At 42.8% G+C, this 16,046-nt stretch overlaps 1 protein-coding gene across 8 annotated transcripts in view; it reads right to left on the bottom strand.

Moving 5' to 3' along the window:
- Positions 1-16,046, bottom strand: part of LOC147030746 (sulfotransferase 1C2-like) — an 81,565-nt gene that overhangs the window by 43,888 nt on the left and 21,631 nt on the right. For 7 of the 8 annotated variants that reach the window (XM_085875112.1, XM_085875114.1, XM_085875113.1 and 4 more), the window contains one exon: positions 10,037-10,156. In XM_085875112.1, the coding sequence (XP_085731238.1) occupies positions 10,037-10,156 (120 nt within the window). Of the gene's footprint in view, positions 1-6,726; positions 6,838-10,036; positions 10,157-16,046 lie in introns of those variants that run through there. The other variant, XM_085875115.1, reaches the window with a different exon arrangement.

Raw genomic sequence — 16,046 nt, 5'->3', positions numbered from 1 at the left:
AGTTTGTCACTTCGGGTCGTCACCCCACCCTTCGCCCTGGGCTTATAAAAGGCGGATCGCGGAGCCGCTCACCATCTTCTTCTCCTCTCGTCTTCGCCACCTTCTTCTCTGCTCATCTCTGCTCTGAGTTGGCTGATCCTCGTTGCCTCTGCCCTTCGCTGCCACTTCACTCATGGTTGGTGTGTGACTGAGATGTGCTTATTCCGGAGGACCAGTACAGAGCGCACGTTGCCGCGAGCCCCGGAAAAGTGACGAAGCCAGAGATAACGCACCAACTCTCGAGAGGGAATGCTTAAGCGGAGCGTCCCACGGAGGTGCACACTTCACCAGCAGACCAATGCATAACTTGGTTAGGGATCGTTTGCCTCATGCATCTTCTTTCCTCTCTCTCTTTCAACTCCTCTATCTCATCCCCTTTGGATGCACAAAGAGCATCCTTACTGACTCGCAATCTCATTTTCCTCTGGCACGACACCGAACCCCCAATATTGCACGACACCACACCTCCCACTCCCACACCTTAGAAACCAGTATTCCTCCACCCTTCCCCCCCCCCTCCAAAGTGGACTGGGTTGCATTGGTCGGCCGACCGCACCAGGTATTGCAAAGCCGTTTGTCCTCATCTGCTCTCTTTCTTTCTGGCTATCTAATCTTCCGTGTGTGTGTGTGTGTGTGTGTGTGTGTGTGTGTGCGTGTGTGTGTGCGTGCGTGCGTGCGTGCGTGCGTGCGTGCGTGCGTGCGCGTGTGTGCGTGTGTGATGGCGCCTGTCGTAGCATAAGTTAAGACTGAAGAAGTTCTAATGGGATAAGTCTGCTCTGTGTCTGCTTTTGTAAATTGCTTGCCTTTTGTCGCACCCCATAAATTCCTTGCTATCCCTGCTGTACATACAAATAAACCCCATTCACTGTGCCAAATACCTTTCCTCACCTGATTGTAAATAAATGCTTTGTACAGAAATGTTCCCAGCTCATTTTCGTCTTTTCCTTCATTGGTCAGCATGGTTCGTATCCTAGCCTAGCCAGGACATTATTCCCCAATGATCTGTTTTTCTAGCCGATAGGTCCTTGGGCAGTTGCGCTCGGCTGCATCTGATCCAGTGAGGTGGTCCAGTTTGAACAAGGCATACCGAGGGCGCGTCCCCTGGTAATTAAATCATGTGACCATTAGGTAAACAGTCTTTATTCGACGGAGGACCCTAAGTCACGTGGTCGAGTTATTGGCGTTCACAGTCGATTAGCGACCCACCGCGTCACGAAGTTATTCGTGTGCGACGGCATGCATTCTGGAGAGTCCGGTGGGAACCACAGGTGGTTTCCCCTATCATGGTCTTCTCGCCAATAAATGTGTGTGTGTGTGTCATTGTGTCTCCTCCATAACTCCAAAACCATGAAAGCTAGCATCCTGAAACTTTGCATGCATACTAAGAAAACTCCAAGGAAGTGCAAGACTGAAAAATGGATGTTAGGGTTTGTTAAAAACCCCTTTTGCAGATACGTCATGAACTTATTTAATTATATCCTTTTCCTGGCACACTCTCAGTCATGGCTCTTGATGGCGTCTTGAGGCGTATGGCATCAAATTAGGAGCTTGAAGCGATTTCATGCATTACAAGATGCAAGTTTCCACGATTTATTCTCACGGACTCATTAAAGTTTATCATCAAAATATTATTTCGGCTTTGAAGATTGGATATCATCCAGACTAAACAAATGTCAATCTGGAGTGAAATCTGATGATAAAAAGAAATGATGAGTCTTTCACTAAGCCTATATACCTATTTACTTTAAGCAAGCAAGGCTATGTCCCTCCTTCTCCATATATAAACAACTTGTGAAATTTCCAAAGCATAACACATCTTTTTCTCCTGTTTGTTGAATTATATTGAGTGCACAAATGATTTAGAAATGTGCTAAAATTAACCAGCTTCATTGAGCTATATGATTTAATGCATTCACTGCTTGGCCTCGTGCCCTGCTTCTCAGAGGGACTACTTATCCAAAGCGTCTGCCAGATTTGTGTCTAGATTTTCGGAGGTTTTGAGAGGTGCGCTCCAAGAAATCAAAGCAAATCTGCTGAAAAACGGACGTTTTAAAATAAAGTTATAACGTTTGCGCAGACCACGAATCGATATAACACATGACGCATGCACAGACGAGCAGGCAATATGGCAAATTATCTGCAATGTTTATTCAACAGGAGATTGAACTTTGCGATTTCTCCATGGTTGTTCTTTATTAAACAGCAACTCTTTTGTCAATAAAGTCATTCTTTCAACAAATTCATTTGATTTGAATGAATTCATTAAATTAATTTAACTGTTGCAGGCACGGTGAAGACTGGCTTTAAAGTTAAAGTTATCCTTTCTGGTATGCAGCCATAGCCTGACCAGCCGTTCTTTATCAACCATTTAATTGGAGTGCTTGCTTGAGTGCCTAAGTCACTTGCTGAGTGCCCTACAGTCGATAGCGGTACAGTTCGTGTCCAGATTGGGATGTACGGTCGGCAGTTGCTAAAAGGTAGAGGGACATGATTTACAAAGGTTATATGGTTTCTCTTTGTGAGTTTCACATCAAAATATATTTCATAACACTCTTTCCAAGCCATTTGCTGTATTGACATGTTTTCTAGATTACAGAGCCAAATTTTTTTTCAACCCATCACATTGCGATTGGAAGCTGTTTCTGAAGAATAATATTTATACACATCTCCATTAATCGTGTATAATGCAACATTATTTTTATAATTTGTTTATTGACATTCACCCAAAGTAAAGGTGAAAGCTACTCATGGTTTTTGTGTTGTATACAGTACATACTGTTGTCGGTAATCACACTGACTCCAATCTGCCGATTCCTGAAAGATTGCCAGGATCAACCAATTACTACTAGTGTGTGCGTGCGTGCGTGCGTGCGTGCATGTGTGCGCGCGCGCGTTGTTCAGAAAGCACAACATTTTCTCTCTACGAACTCCCTTCCCCCCACCTGCATGCATGTATGTGTGTGTGTGTATATATATATATATATATATATATATATATATATATATATATATATATATATATATATATATATATATATATATATATATATATATATATATATATATATATATCTCTCTCTCTCTCTCTCTCTCTCTCTCTCTCTCTCTCTCTCTCTCTCTCTCTCTCTCTCTCTCTCTCTCTCTCTCTCTCTCTCTCTCTCTCTCTCTCTCTCTCTCTCTCTCTCCTCCAGTCATGTCTGGACAGCGAATCTGTCCCATCTCTGGATGTATCTGAGTGGTGTTTGTCTCCGGACGTGTTCAAGCATTGTTTGTCTCCAGATGTGTTCAGGCGGTGTTTGTCTCTGGATGGTAGTTTATCTCCAGACATGTTTGAGTGGTGTTTGCCTCTGGACAGCTTAGTTCCGGGCAGTGTTTATGTCCGGACGGCTGCTTGTCTTCAGACGTGTCTGGATGGAGTTTATCTCCGAATGTGTCCTGACGGAGTTTGTCTCCAGACGTGTCTGGACAATGTTTGTCTCTAGATGTGTCCAGGCAGTGTTTGTCTCTGAATGTGTCCAAGTGGTTTGTTGCTGGACAACTTAGCTCTGGGCGGTATTTGTCTCTGAACATGTCCAGGCAGTATTTTTGTCTGGACGGGTGCTTGTGTCTGGATGTGCCAGGCCGTGCTGAGGTATGGACAGGAGTTTGTCTCCAAACGTGTCCAGATGGGAGTTTGTCTCCGAAAGTGTCTAGGTGGTGTTTGTCTTTGAACATGTCCAGATGGGAGTTTGTCTCCAGACGTGTTCGGGTGTTGTCTATGGACCTGTCTGGGCAGTGTTTGTCTCTGGATGTGTCCAAACATAAGTTTGTCTCTGTGTCCGAGCGGTGTTTGTCTCTGGACAGCTGAGCTCCGGGTGGTGTTTGTGTCCGGACGTGTCTGGTTGTTGTCTCTGGACGTGTCCAGGCGGTGTTTGTCTTTGGACATGTATGGACGGGAGTTTGTCTCCAGACGTGTCTGAGTGGTATTTGTCTCCAGACAGCTTAGGTTCAGGCAGTGTTTGTCTCTGGACGTGTCCAAGCAGTGTTTGTGTTTGGACAGCTTAGCTCTGGGCGGTGTTTATCTCCGAACATGTGCGGGTGGTGTTTATGTCAAGACGGGTGTTTGTCTATGGGCGTGTCCGGATGGGTGTTTATGTCTGGATAGGTTTATGTCTCCGGATGTGTCTGGGCAGTGTTTGTCTCCAGATGTGTCCAGACAGGTGTTTGTCTCTGGATGTTTCCGAGTGGTGTTTGTCTCCTGACAGGTAAGCTCCGGGCGGTGTTTCTCTCAGAACGTGTCTGAGCATTGTTTGTCTCTGGAAAGCTCAGCTCTGGGCAGTGTATGTCTCAGGACGTGTCCTGCCGGAGTTTGTCTCTGGATGTGTCAGAGTAGTGTTTGTCTCCAGACAGCTTAGCTCCAGGCGTTATTCGTCTCCGAACGTTTCCGGGTGGGTGTTTATCTCTGGACGTGTCCAGACAGGTGTTTGTGGCCTGACAGAATTGATCTCCAGAAGTGTCCTGACGGAGTTTGTTTCCAGACATGTCTAGGCGTAGTTTGTCTCCGGATGTATCTGGGTGGTGTTGATGTCTGGATGGGAGTTTGTCTCCGGACGTGTCCAGATGGTGTTTGTCTCTGGGCGGTGTTTTTTTCAGGATTGTGTTTATCCCTGGACATGCCCTTGCGGTGTTTATCTCAGGGCGGTATTTATAGTATTGTGTTTATCCCTGGACATGCCCTTGAGGGGTTTTATCTCCAGGCGGTACTTATAGTATGTCCAGTAGAAAATGAATTTCAGACATTATTTTGTTTATTCCATCTTCACTGTAATTCAATTTCGAAGCATTTTGATGAGTCAGTATGAATCATAATTAATGCTCCACCGCACGTCTGCCTTCCATTCCTCTCACCTCTCGCTGCCTTCCCTTCCCCAACCCCTCCTCACACTCTCTCCCTCCCTCCTCACTCCCCCACCTCTCATAGCTCCCACTCCCTCCTCTCTCTTCCCCCCTACACCTCCTCACACTCTCCCATCTCTCTCTCTTTCTCTCCCTCTTTTTTCTCCCCCCCCCCCATTAGTATTCCCTTCAGTGGAGCGACAGGCGTTATTTGCTCGTATGTATATATATATATATATATATATATATATATATATATATATATACATATATATATACATATATATATATATATATACATATATATATATATATATATATATATATATATATATATATATATATATATATAGTGTTGGCGCAGTGGTTCGGGCATCAGCTTGGGACCCAAAAGGTCCTGAGTTCAAACCCCGTTGGGCCACTGAAAAAAAAAAATATATATATATATATATACAGATATATATAGATATATATATATATATACATATATATATATATATATATATATATATATATATATATATATATCAAGTAGTATAACACCAGGGGGTTCACTCAGCCTGCCATCCTTCCGAGGTCGGCGAAATGAGTACCAGTGTACTGGGCCCGGTGTATGCCCCGGTTAAAATAGGTGTACCATATCCCTGTGTGTCGTAAGAGGCGACCAGGGTTGCGCTAGGAAGGGCATCCGGCGTAAAACCTGTGCCAAATCATTATGTGGATCATTGATCCGCTGTGGCGACCCCTAACGGGAGCAGCCGAAAGAAGAAGAAGAGAGAAGATATATGTATATATATATATATATATATATATATATATATATATATATATATATATATATATATATCTGTGTTCCCAAAATACAGCCAAAATGGTACACAATAGCACAAAATTTTTAGGGCCACCTTACTTACCATTCGCCTGCGGTGTGCAGTTTCAAGTTTCGTTCAAATTGGGCAACAAAAATTATTTAAAAAACAATTCCCGATTCAGTCAAGTCAATTTCTTTTTCTTGAAATGATTTATTTTAAAATCTCAAACATTTAGTATAGACAAATAACGATTTATTTTTAAGCATAAAATAAACCACCATTTTGATATAATACTTCTGTGTTCATTCATAAATAAAATTGTGTTTATAACATTACGCACAATAATTTATTTGACTTTCTTTTCTCCGTTTTTTTTTCACATTGATGCACAATATCAAGTTTCGTTCAAATTGGACAACGAAAAAAATTATTAAAAAATCAATTCCCAATTCAGTCATACACTCTTCGGGAGAATTTGATCAATGAAAACAACCTCAGCGGTATAGTTCGCTGGAGCAAATTATTATTTTTTTTTCTTGAAATTATTTTTTTCATCAACCGCTATCACAATGGGAAGCCAATGGGTTCACGGGTTGTCGAGTAATACATAAAGTTCATTCGATCCACTGACTCACAAACTGATATTAAATTCGGGTGTTGTAGAAAGCTGAAATTTCATGTACCGATGGACATCGAAGTTGATAAACCAGCAAACATCACAGAACATCGGAAAGCATCCATAAATGAAAATATCAATAAGTAACAAAAAAAATGAAAAAAAACAAAAGCAGGTGAGTGATCTGACACAATAGAGTATCATGGTTCATTATTGCTTACAATGTGTAAGTATACCCCACTAGTATGTATATGTATATGTATATGTATATGTATATTTATATATATATATATATATATATATATATATATATATATATATATGTATGTATGTATATATATATATATATATATATATATATATATATATATATATATATATATATATGTATATCGACTCGTCCCATGCTCTTCTAGCTGAAGAAGCTACAAAAGCATCCATGAAAGCCAAGGTCGCCCTTTGCTGTTTCAAACCCTTCCCAGAGTTCCTTCACAGCTGTAAAGACATTTACAAATAGTAAACATGTAAATCCCAAGACTACACACACCTCTCAGCTGCCGGACCAGTTTCATTACTTGTTGGTAAAACATCAGTGACAGCACAGACAGAAATGCATACCAATGAGGCTCCCAAGCATGTCCCATGCATAAATGTCAAATGCAGTCAACATATCAATGAAATACGAAGACCCACAATCTCTCACCTGCGAATGGAAGAAATAACGAGTTAGCTCTCACCTAATCAGTTAAATCCAGATGGCTAGCTTTGTAACTAATTCCATCCAGCATTTCTGTTTTCATAATGTTCCCACTTCCATGAGTATGAATTTTTTTAACTGCTGAAAAGCTTTCCCAATACACCCCAACTTCAATAATCATGTTTCAACTCATTCCATTCAACAGTTTAGGATTTAGTATCATCTCCAAACAGTGGAGATCCCTGAACATGCCAGCTCACACAATGACTTACACTTTCCCTATTTATAATTTGTTCACTTTGAATGCATGAGAATACTCATCAATTAAGCCCTTGTCCCGTTTAGGGCTGTGTTTCTGACTCGCATCTCACGCTTTCCTCCAAAGCTAGCTCTATTAGCATTTACCTGCATCTCTCCACACACTGCACACCACATCCTCTACCCTCCACTTCTTTCTCCCCCCCTGCCCCCCACCGCCGTTGGGACCATCGGAAAACGTTGGCTTGAGTTGGGTGAGCAAGAGGCCGACCCTATTCCTCGATCTAATTTCTTCCTCTACCACTCTTTCCAATCTTGTTTCCACGACAATGATTGATGTCCTTGTCTGTGTACAAAGTTGTGATAAGTTGACTGACTAAGAGAGCTTAGATTCTCAGGGGTAAGATCTTTCTTGTCTGAACTGTTTGCCTTGTATATACATGCATTTGCTAAATCCTGCAAAATTGCTTTCCCAACAAGCCCAATCATCTATTCTCATTGGTTGGAGCATAGCATGTAATCGTAACATGGAGTTCCACCCCACCATTTTGTTATGGTTGAGCAATAGCCAGCATTCCACTAATGGTATTGCTCTGGCGTTCTGATTGGTAATCGTGGAGCACTGGGAAGCACAGTCCTTATTTTGGGTGATTACTTTTCTGGGAAGGTAAAGCGGGATTTTGGCGCTGGACCCCACCTAAATTAAGCATCTCAGATGGCGTCTGTGGTTGCTCAGCACCCAATCGTGCTGTGGAGTTATCTGCGGATCATTGGCTTCAGGGTCATCGGCTGGGAAGTGGGTCCGATAAACTCCTCTCATGAATGCACACCCCCTAAACCTGTAACAATATCGTTCATGGCCCGATCTCTCAATGGTGAAAAATTACTTTAAAATCTCGTATCCAGATCCAGATCTTCACCAAAATCAAAGCAATTGGTCCTTGTCATATCCACTACATGGCCAAAAGTATGTGGACACCTGCTCGTCCAACATCTCATTCCAAAATCATGGGCATTAATATGGAGTTGGATCCCCCTTTGCTGCTATAACAGCCTCCACTCTTCTGGGAAGGCTTTCCACTGGATGTTGGAACATTGCTGTGGGGATTTGCTTCCATTCAACCACAAGAGCATTAGTGAGGTCGGGCGCTGATGTTGGGAAATTAGGTCTGGCTCGCAGTCAGCATTCCAATTCATCGCAAAGGTGTCCACTGGGGCTGAGGTCAGGGCTCTGTGCAAGCCAGTTAAGTTCTTCCACACCGATCTCGACAAACCATTTCTACATGGACCTTGCTTTGTGCATGGGGACATTGTCATGCTGAAACTGGAAAGGGCCTTCCCCAAACTGTTGCCACGAAGTTGGAAGCACAGAATTGGCTGGAATGTCATTGTATGCTGTCGCATTTAGATTTCCCTTCACTGGAACAAAGAGGCCTAGCCCGAACCATGAAAAACAGCCGCAGACCATTATTCCTCTTCCACCAAACTTTACAGTTGGCACTACGCATTCAGGTAGGTAACGTTCTCCTGGCATATACCAAATCCAGATTCATCTGTCGGACTGCCAGATGGTGAAGCATGATTCATAACTTCAGAGAACGTGTTTCCACTGCTCCAGAGTCCAATGGCGGTGAGTTTTAGACCACTCCAGCCGACGCTTGGCATTGCGCATGGTGATCTTGGGCTTGTGTGTGGCTGCTCGGCCATGGAAACTCATTTCATGAAGCTCTCGACGAACAGTGCTTATACTGACATTGCTTCCAGAGTCAGTTTGGAACTCGATAGTGAGTGTTGCAACGGACGACAGACAATTTTTTTGACCCGTGGTACGCGCTTCAGCACTTGGTGGTCCCGTTCCGTGAGCTTGTGTGGCCTACCACTTCACCGATGAACTGTTGTTGCTCCTATGCATTTCCACTTTACAATAACAGCACTTACAATTGACCGGGGTAGCCCTAGCAGGGTAGAAATTTGATGACCTGACTTGTTGGAAAGGTGCCATCCTATGATGGTGCCACGTTGAAAGTCACTGAGCTCTTCAATACGGCCATTTCTAATGCCAATGTTTGTCTTTGGAGATTGTATGGCCGTGTGCTTGATTTTTATACACCTCTCAGCAATGGGTGTGGCTGAAATAGCCATATCCACTAATTAAAAGGGGTGTCTGCATTATTTTGGCCATGTAGTGTATCTACCATTTCCACCAAGTTTTGCCCGAATCAACCCACAACATTTTGTGATATAGTGCTATGTATAATTTTGGCCCTCTCTCTCAATGGTGAAGAATCAGTAAAAAAAAAAAATTAGCCTCTGAATCCTGATCCAGATCGTCACCAAAATTTAATCAATTCGTCCTTGTCACACACCCAACCTGTGCACGAAGTTTGGTCCGAATCCATCCAAAATATTTTGAGATATCCTGCTCACAGACAAAGAAGGGTGAAAATATAACCTCCGTCCACCGAAGGTGGCAGAGGTAATTAGTCGTTGGTGGAGTCGTATCAACAGGATATCACCTAAATTATCAAATGCTACCTCTTTTACAAATGGGTATTTAGCCAGGAGTCGATGACAAATTCAGTCTGTTAAATGTATTATTAACGATGAATGGTTATGCCTCAAGTATTGCCGAAGTAAATTAGGAGCAAGAATGAGAAATTTGTCAGGGTATAAATACTCAATGATCTAGTCTTTTATAAAAAGCAAACACTTGAAAAATAGACAAAGATGAAAAAAAACCTGGTTCCTCATTTGGCAGGCAATATTCTAAGAAGGGAATCAATGTCTTGTTGACTTTGTAGGCCTCAACATCTCCTTGAAGCTTGATCATTTCCATCACTTGGATTGTCCACATCAGGCCTGTAAAGAGAAGATATATATGTTCTGTTTGAGCATTAAATAAGTTCATTAATTATATTTTTTTTAGTTACAAGGTGTTGCCATATGGAACATATTCACTACCAATAAAACAACTAAAACCTCATCACAAACAATTGGCTCATCCTCATTGGATGTATCTGTACTGTGCTGAACTACAAAGATAATGTGATCTGTTCTGTTCTCGTGAATGGCAGCTTGGCTAAATCCTAGCACACACGATGTTTTGGTTAAATGTCCTGAGATGTTTTCAGCACACCACCTTCTCCACAATATTAAAATCATTTCTTTAAAAAATGTCTAAAACCCCCTCCTCATTGGTTCATCTACAAATAGACTGTAAAAAGCAACATTGGGTGAGATTTTGAAATTGCTTCTCTGATCTGCCCTTTCCCTTTTCCTGGACCAAATCTATCCCTGACAACGAAAAATTCCCCATAACTATTCACTTGCTTTTTAACTCCACAGCAAGTCATCCGTAATTGTTACAGTAACTATATTTGCTTTAGTTTATCCAAATCAACATTCAGCATTCCATCCAACATCATCTAATATATAAAGTTCAATCTAACCACTGATTCACTGACTGATATTAAAGTTCAGAACCTTCCAGGTGACGGGAAAAGCTCAAATTTTGTCTGCTGATGGACATTGAAGCCAATACACCAGGGAAAAAAAATCAGAACTGTCGGAAAGCATCCTTTAATGTAAACATAAATAAATGAAAGAAAAAAAATGCAGGTGTGCAACCCGAGACAATGGGGAAGCATGGTAATTTTGCGTGCTGATGAGCATCGAAGTACACCAGAAAAAAATTGCAGAACCATCGGAAAGCGTCCATAAATGAAAATATAAATAAATGAAAAAAAAAAGAAAATAAATACACGAAAGAAAGCAAATGCAGGTGAGCGACCTGAGATAATGGGGAAGCATGGTTCGTTATTGCTTCTAATGTGGAAGCATACCCAGCGAGTATACCATATACAGTGCCCTCAAGTATTGCAACAGTGAAGTCAAATTTGTTGTTTTTGCTACATTACTATATACTTAAGAAATTTGGATTTGACATCAAAATGTTAATATGAAGCAAGAGCACAGAAGGTGAGCATTTATTTATTGGTATTTATATACGGAGATGTTTTACCGTTGTAGAACAATAGCACGTTTTATGTTCAGTCTCCTCATTTTAGGTAAGCATATACACGGATGAGCCAAAACATTATGACCACTGACAGGTGAAGTGAATAACATTGCTTATCTTGTTACAATGGCACCTGTCAAGGGGTGGGATATATTCGGCAGCAAGTGAACAGTCAGTTCTTGAAGTTGATGTGTTGGATGCAGGAGAAATGGGCAGGGGGAAAGACCTGAGCGACTTTGACAAGGGCCAAATTGTTATGGCCAGACGAATGGGTCAGAGCATCTCTGAAACGGCAAGGCTTGTGGGGTGCTCCTGGTCAGCAGTGGTGAGTACCTACCGACAGTAGTCCAAGGAGGAACAACCACAAACCGGAGACAGGTTGTTGGCGCCCAAGGCTCCTCGATGCGTGAGGGCAACGAAGGCTATCCCATCTGGTCCGAACCAACAGAAGGTCTACTGTGGCACTAGTCACAGAAAATTTTAATGGTGGTCATGGGAGGGATGTCACAATCCACAGTGCATCACACCCTGCTGCGTATGGGGCTGCGAAGCCCATGATGACTCCTGTTCACCATCGAAAGCACCTAAAATGAGAAAACGAGCATCAGAACTGGACCTTGGAGCGGTGGAAGAAGGTCGCCTGGTCCGATGAGTCCCGTTTTCTTTTGGATCACATGGATGGCCGCGTAAGTGTGCACCGTTTACCTGGGGAAGTGATGGCACCAGGATGCATTGTGGAAAGACAACAAGCCGGTAGAGGGAGTGTGGTGCTCTGGGCAATGTTTTGCTGGGAAACCCTGGGTCTGGCCATTCAGGTGGACGTCAATTTGACACTTCACCTTCCTAAACATCGTTGCAGATCACCTACACCCCTTCATGGCAATGGTATTCCCTGATGGCAGTGGCCTCTTTCAGTGGGATAATGCGCCCTGCCACACTGCACACATTGTTCGGGAATGGTTTGAGGAACATGATGAAGTGTTCACGGTGTTGCCTTGGCCTCCAAATTCTCCAGATCTCAATCCGATTGAGCATCTGTGGGATGTCCTGGACAGACAAGTCCGATCCATGGTGACTCCACCTCGCAACTTTCAGGACTTGAAGGATCTGCTGCTAATGTTTTGGTGCCAGATACCACAGGACATCTTTCGGGGTCTTGTAGAGTCCATGCCTCGGCAGGTCAGCGCTGTTTTGGCGGCACACAGAGGACCAATGGCAGATTAGACAGGTGGTTATAATGTTTTGGCTCATCAGTGTAAGTATTGAAACAGATTAACAAAGTAAATTTCAGGAGTGTGATCGTTCAGAATTGGTTGCATATCCCGTATGTCCAATAACTGCATCGAGCCTGTGACCCAATGACATCACCAATCTTTGGTATCTTCCTTTGAGATGCTTTGCCAAGCCTTTACTGCTGCCATTTTCAGTTGTCGTTTGTTCTGAAGGATTTCTGACTCTTCAGCAAGTTAAATGTATTATCCATTGGATTTAAATCAGAAGATTGACTTGGCCTGTCGAAAACCTTACACTTTTATTTCCCCTGATGAACTCCTTGGTTGTGTTGGCAGTGTGTTTTGGGTCAATCTCTTTCTGCATGGTGAAGTGCTGCCAAAAGAGTCTGGAGGCAATTTCTTGTACATAGGCAGACCAAACGTTTTTTGTACACTTCCAAATTCATTCTGCTGGTGCCATCATTAGTTACATCATCAAAGATGAGTGAGCCATTTCCAGAGGCAGCCTTACAAGCCCAAGCCATGACACTACCTCAACCATGCTTCACAGATGAGGTAGTATGCTTTGGATCACATGCATTTCTTTCCTTTCTCCACACTTTCACCTTTCCATCGCTTTGATAAAGGTTTAGCTTAGTCTCATCAGTCCATAAATCTTTGTACCAGAACTCTATTGGCTCATGTCAATACTTCTTGGCAAATTCTAATTTGACGATATTATGACATCATAACGAAGGCACCCATGATGTCAACAAAACAACACTCTTATTCTTCATGATGTGTACTTGCCATTTGCTAAGTTTAAATTTTTCCCTTCGTGCAATTTCAGAGATATAGAGGTTCAATTTTTTTCCGATTTTCCAACATGGCTGCTACACCACATGACGTACGACGTCATCATTCTGATTGAAAGATTCTATGTGAGTATTCGCACCAATGTGAAAATTTCGTCTCAATCTGACAAGCGGTTGCAGAGAATAACATGAAAGTTCTGTGCAGACAAACAAACAAACAAGCAGTCATAGACTGGTACTTACGAAATCGTCAACTTCACCTCTGACCTCATCTAATAAAAGCTGTCTCGAGAGAAGGTAGCGACGCAAACCAGAAGTTTCTACGATGATTCTGTACCAAACCATCAAAAATCGTAACGTCGACCGAAGCAAAAATCTCCATTTCTCCACGCAATTAGTTAATATTATTTTATCAAAGTCACAAAGCCGTAATATTCGGCCATCCACCAACAATCTTTACATAATCCGACGGCTTAGCGAGTCAGGCATGCGACGATAACCTTTATTGGGATAAAAAAAATGAGTTTTAAACACAATCTTTATCAAAAACACCGTCAGCACACACGCAAAACCTTTACGTGACTCAACGATGCCTCTGCTCGAGCGCGCTGCACCACGTGACGAGCCGTGACGCGGCGAGTGAAATATTTTTTATACAATATTAAAACGTCTCCAAAACATCCGATTTTTACCAGAATTTCGACAACCGAGTTTTCAGCATCCTGAGCGATAGCAAAAACCGAAGACAAAATTAAAATCGAAGTTAAAACGAACTCGTAACGTCGACCGAAGCAAAAATACTCCATTTCTCCACATGAATTTACGGAATTATGTTTGACCTCACTGTGACCTTGACCTTTGACCGATTTTGACCAAAATCTAATCAGCACTCGCCATCACCCTCCTGAATCACGTGGTGTAATTTGACGCTGGTAGCTTCTTCCGTTCGAGTTATCATGCCTACAAACAAACACACACACACACACACACACACACACAAACAGATGACGGAAGTCATCAATATACTTACGAAATCTTTAGATTTCGTAAGTTAACAAACTGCCCCAAATGCAATACCCTCTCCTTCGGCAAGGGTAACTCGAACGGCGCTAGGTAGAAAGCATACCTATCCCGGAAAATAGCCAAACTGAACAGTTTACGTTTTGTTGTCCACTGATGGACCGGATTTACATCCATCCAAAATCGAATCGGCCTGTTGTCATCTATGCAACCCATCCACAAAAGTTTTATTCTCTTTTATTTTATACACATGTTCTATATACACAGCAGGAGAAAGGGAATAATACCAACAGCAGGGTGGAGGGAGAAAGTATATTTGTCTGAATCTGTCCATAACTTTGTGAGATATCGTGCTATATATCTTTTACGACATTTTCTCTCAATTGTGAAGAATCACTGAAAAATTCCAGTATCCAGATCTGTACCTGTATCTTCAACAAAATCGAATCAATCACTCCTTGTCACACACTCAACCTGCCAACCAAGTTTCAGAGAATTCATCCATAACATTTTGAGATATCGTGCTCACAGCAAGAACGTCGATCCAAGCCAAAATGGGGGGGGGGGGAGTACAGGTAACTGGACCCTTCTCCCAAGGTGTGCCCATGCAATAGATCACCACGACAACTGCTCCCCACAAATTGATTAGGCGACATGAACAATGGACTGCAACGTTTTTTTCAGTTATAGATACGGTATATTGATACATGTATACATACAGGTACATATACTGTACTGTATTTATACAAATAGAGTGTGACGGTTTGGATCATTGGAAACAAACGTATCTGCCAACTCGTGGGGATCCAGTGCTGCCAACCGATCACTGTGGACGTGGCAAACGATTGTTGTTGTTCAGTCTTTGTTGACTCCTCGTACTTCTCAGCCAGGTTTTCAGATGCCTGAGTGCGCTGAAGGAGCGCTCAGCCGAGCAGGAGCTTGCTGGGGAGATCATGAGCAATCGAAGCAACCGTTCAACCTGCGGGAACAATTGGCGCACTTCCGGTACCATCTTTTGGAAGATGGCTTGGTAATCCTGAATATAGTAACCAGTGTACTGCTTCTTGAAGAAGAGCAATTCTTCTTTCAGACTCTCTGACAATTCTGGATAAATGGTAACGGTGTCAGGGTCATACTCTCCAGAGAGTAACATCTTTGCCAGGCCGCCGTACCTTTGCAAGTCTGTAGAGGAGAAGGACGAAGTCATGTTCAACGTAGCTGAATCGAGCGCCACGAAGTATTTTGCTCTATTCGCATCTTCAGCCGTCGAAAACTCGTGGGGTGGTGCCCCAGTATCCAGTCTACGAGGAGCTCTCCTCTTCCTAAGAGGAGCGAAAGGGTCAATGCCCTGTTCTTCCATTTGTTTCTCCACATGGGCGAATGTGTCATAGAAGGCCTCATTGCTGCGAAGGTGCTGTATCTGCTCTTTCACACTCTCGCCCAACTGCAGCATACCCGCTACAGTCTGCGCTGGTACTTGCACGGCTCTGTTAAACCCTTCTATGCACTGCAAGAGCGGTAGCGGTGCATGCAGACAGAGCAAAACCTTCCCAGTCGCAAGGTTTCCTCGAATGCCACTTGCACGACAGCCAGTGTTCGAGCCGAACTTCGTGGAGGCCTTCTCGAGTCCATCCAAAATGGACCCGAAGTTCTGGATGACTGCACAAACATCATTCGCGCGAGTG

The sequence above is a fragment of the Eptatretus burgeri genome, chromosome 3, assembly GCF_056783735.1.
Source record: "Eptatretus burgeri isolate ZD-2024b chromosome 3, Ebu_testis_v1, whole genome shotgun sequence".
Taxonomy (NCBI): domain Eukaryota; kingdom Metazoa; phylum Chordata; class Myxini; order Myxiniformes; family Myxinidae; genus Eptatretus; species Eptatretus burgeri.
Note: the sequence above shows the minus strand (reverse complement) of the source record. Positions and strands in the feature narration are given on the sequence as shown.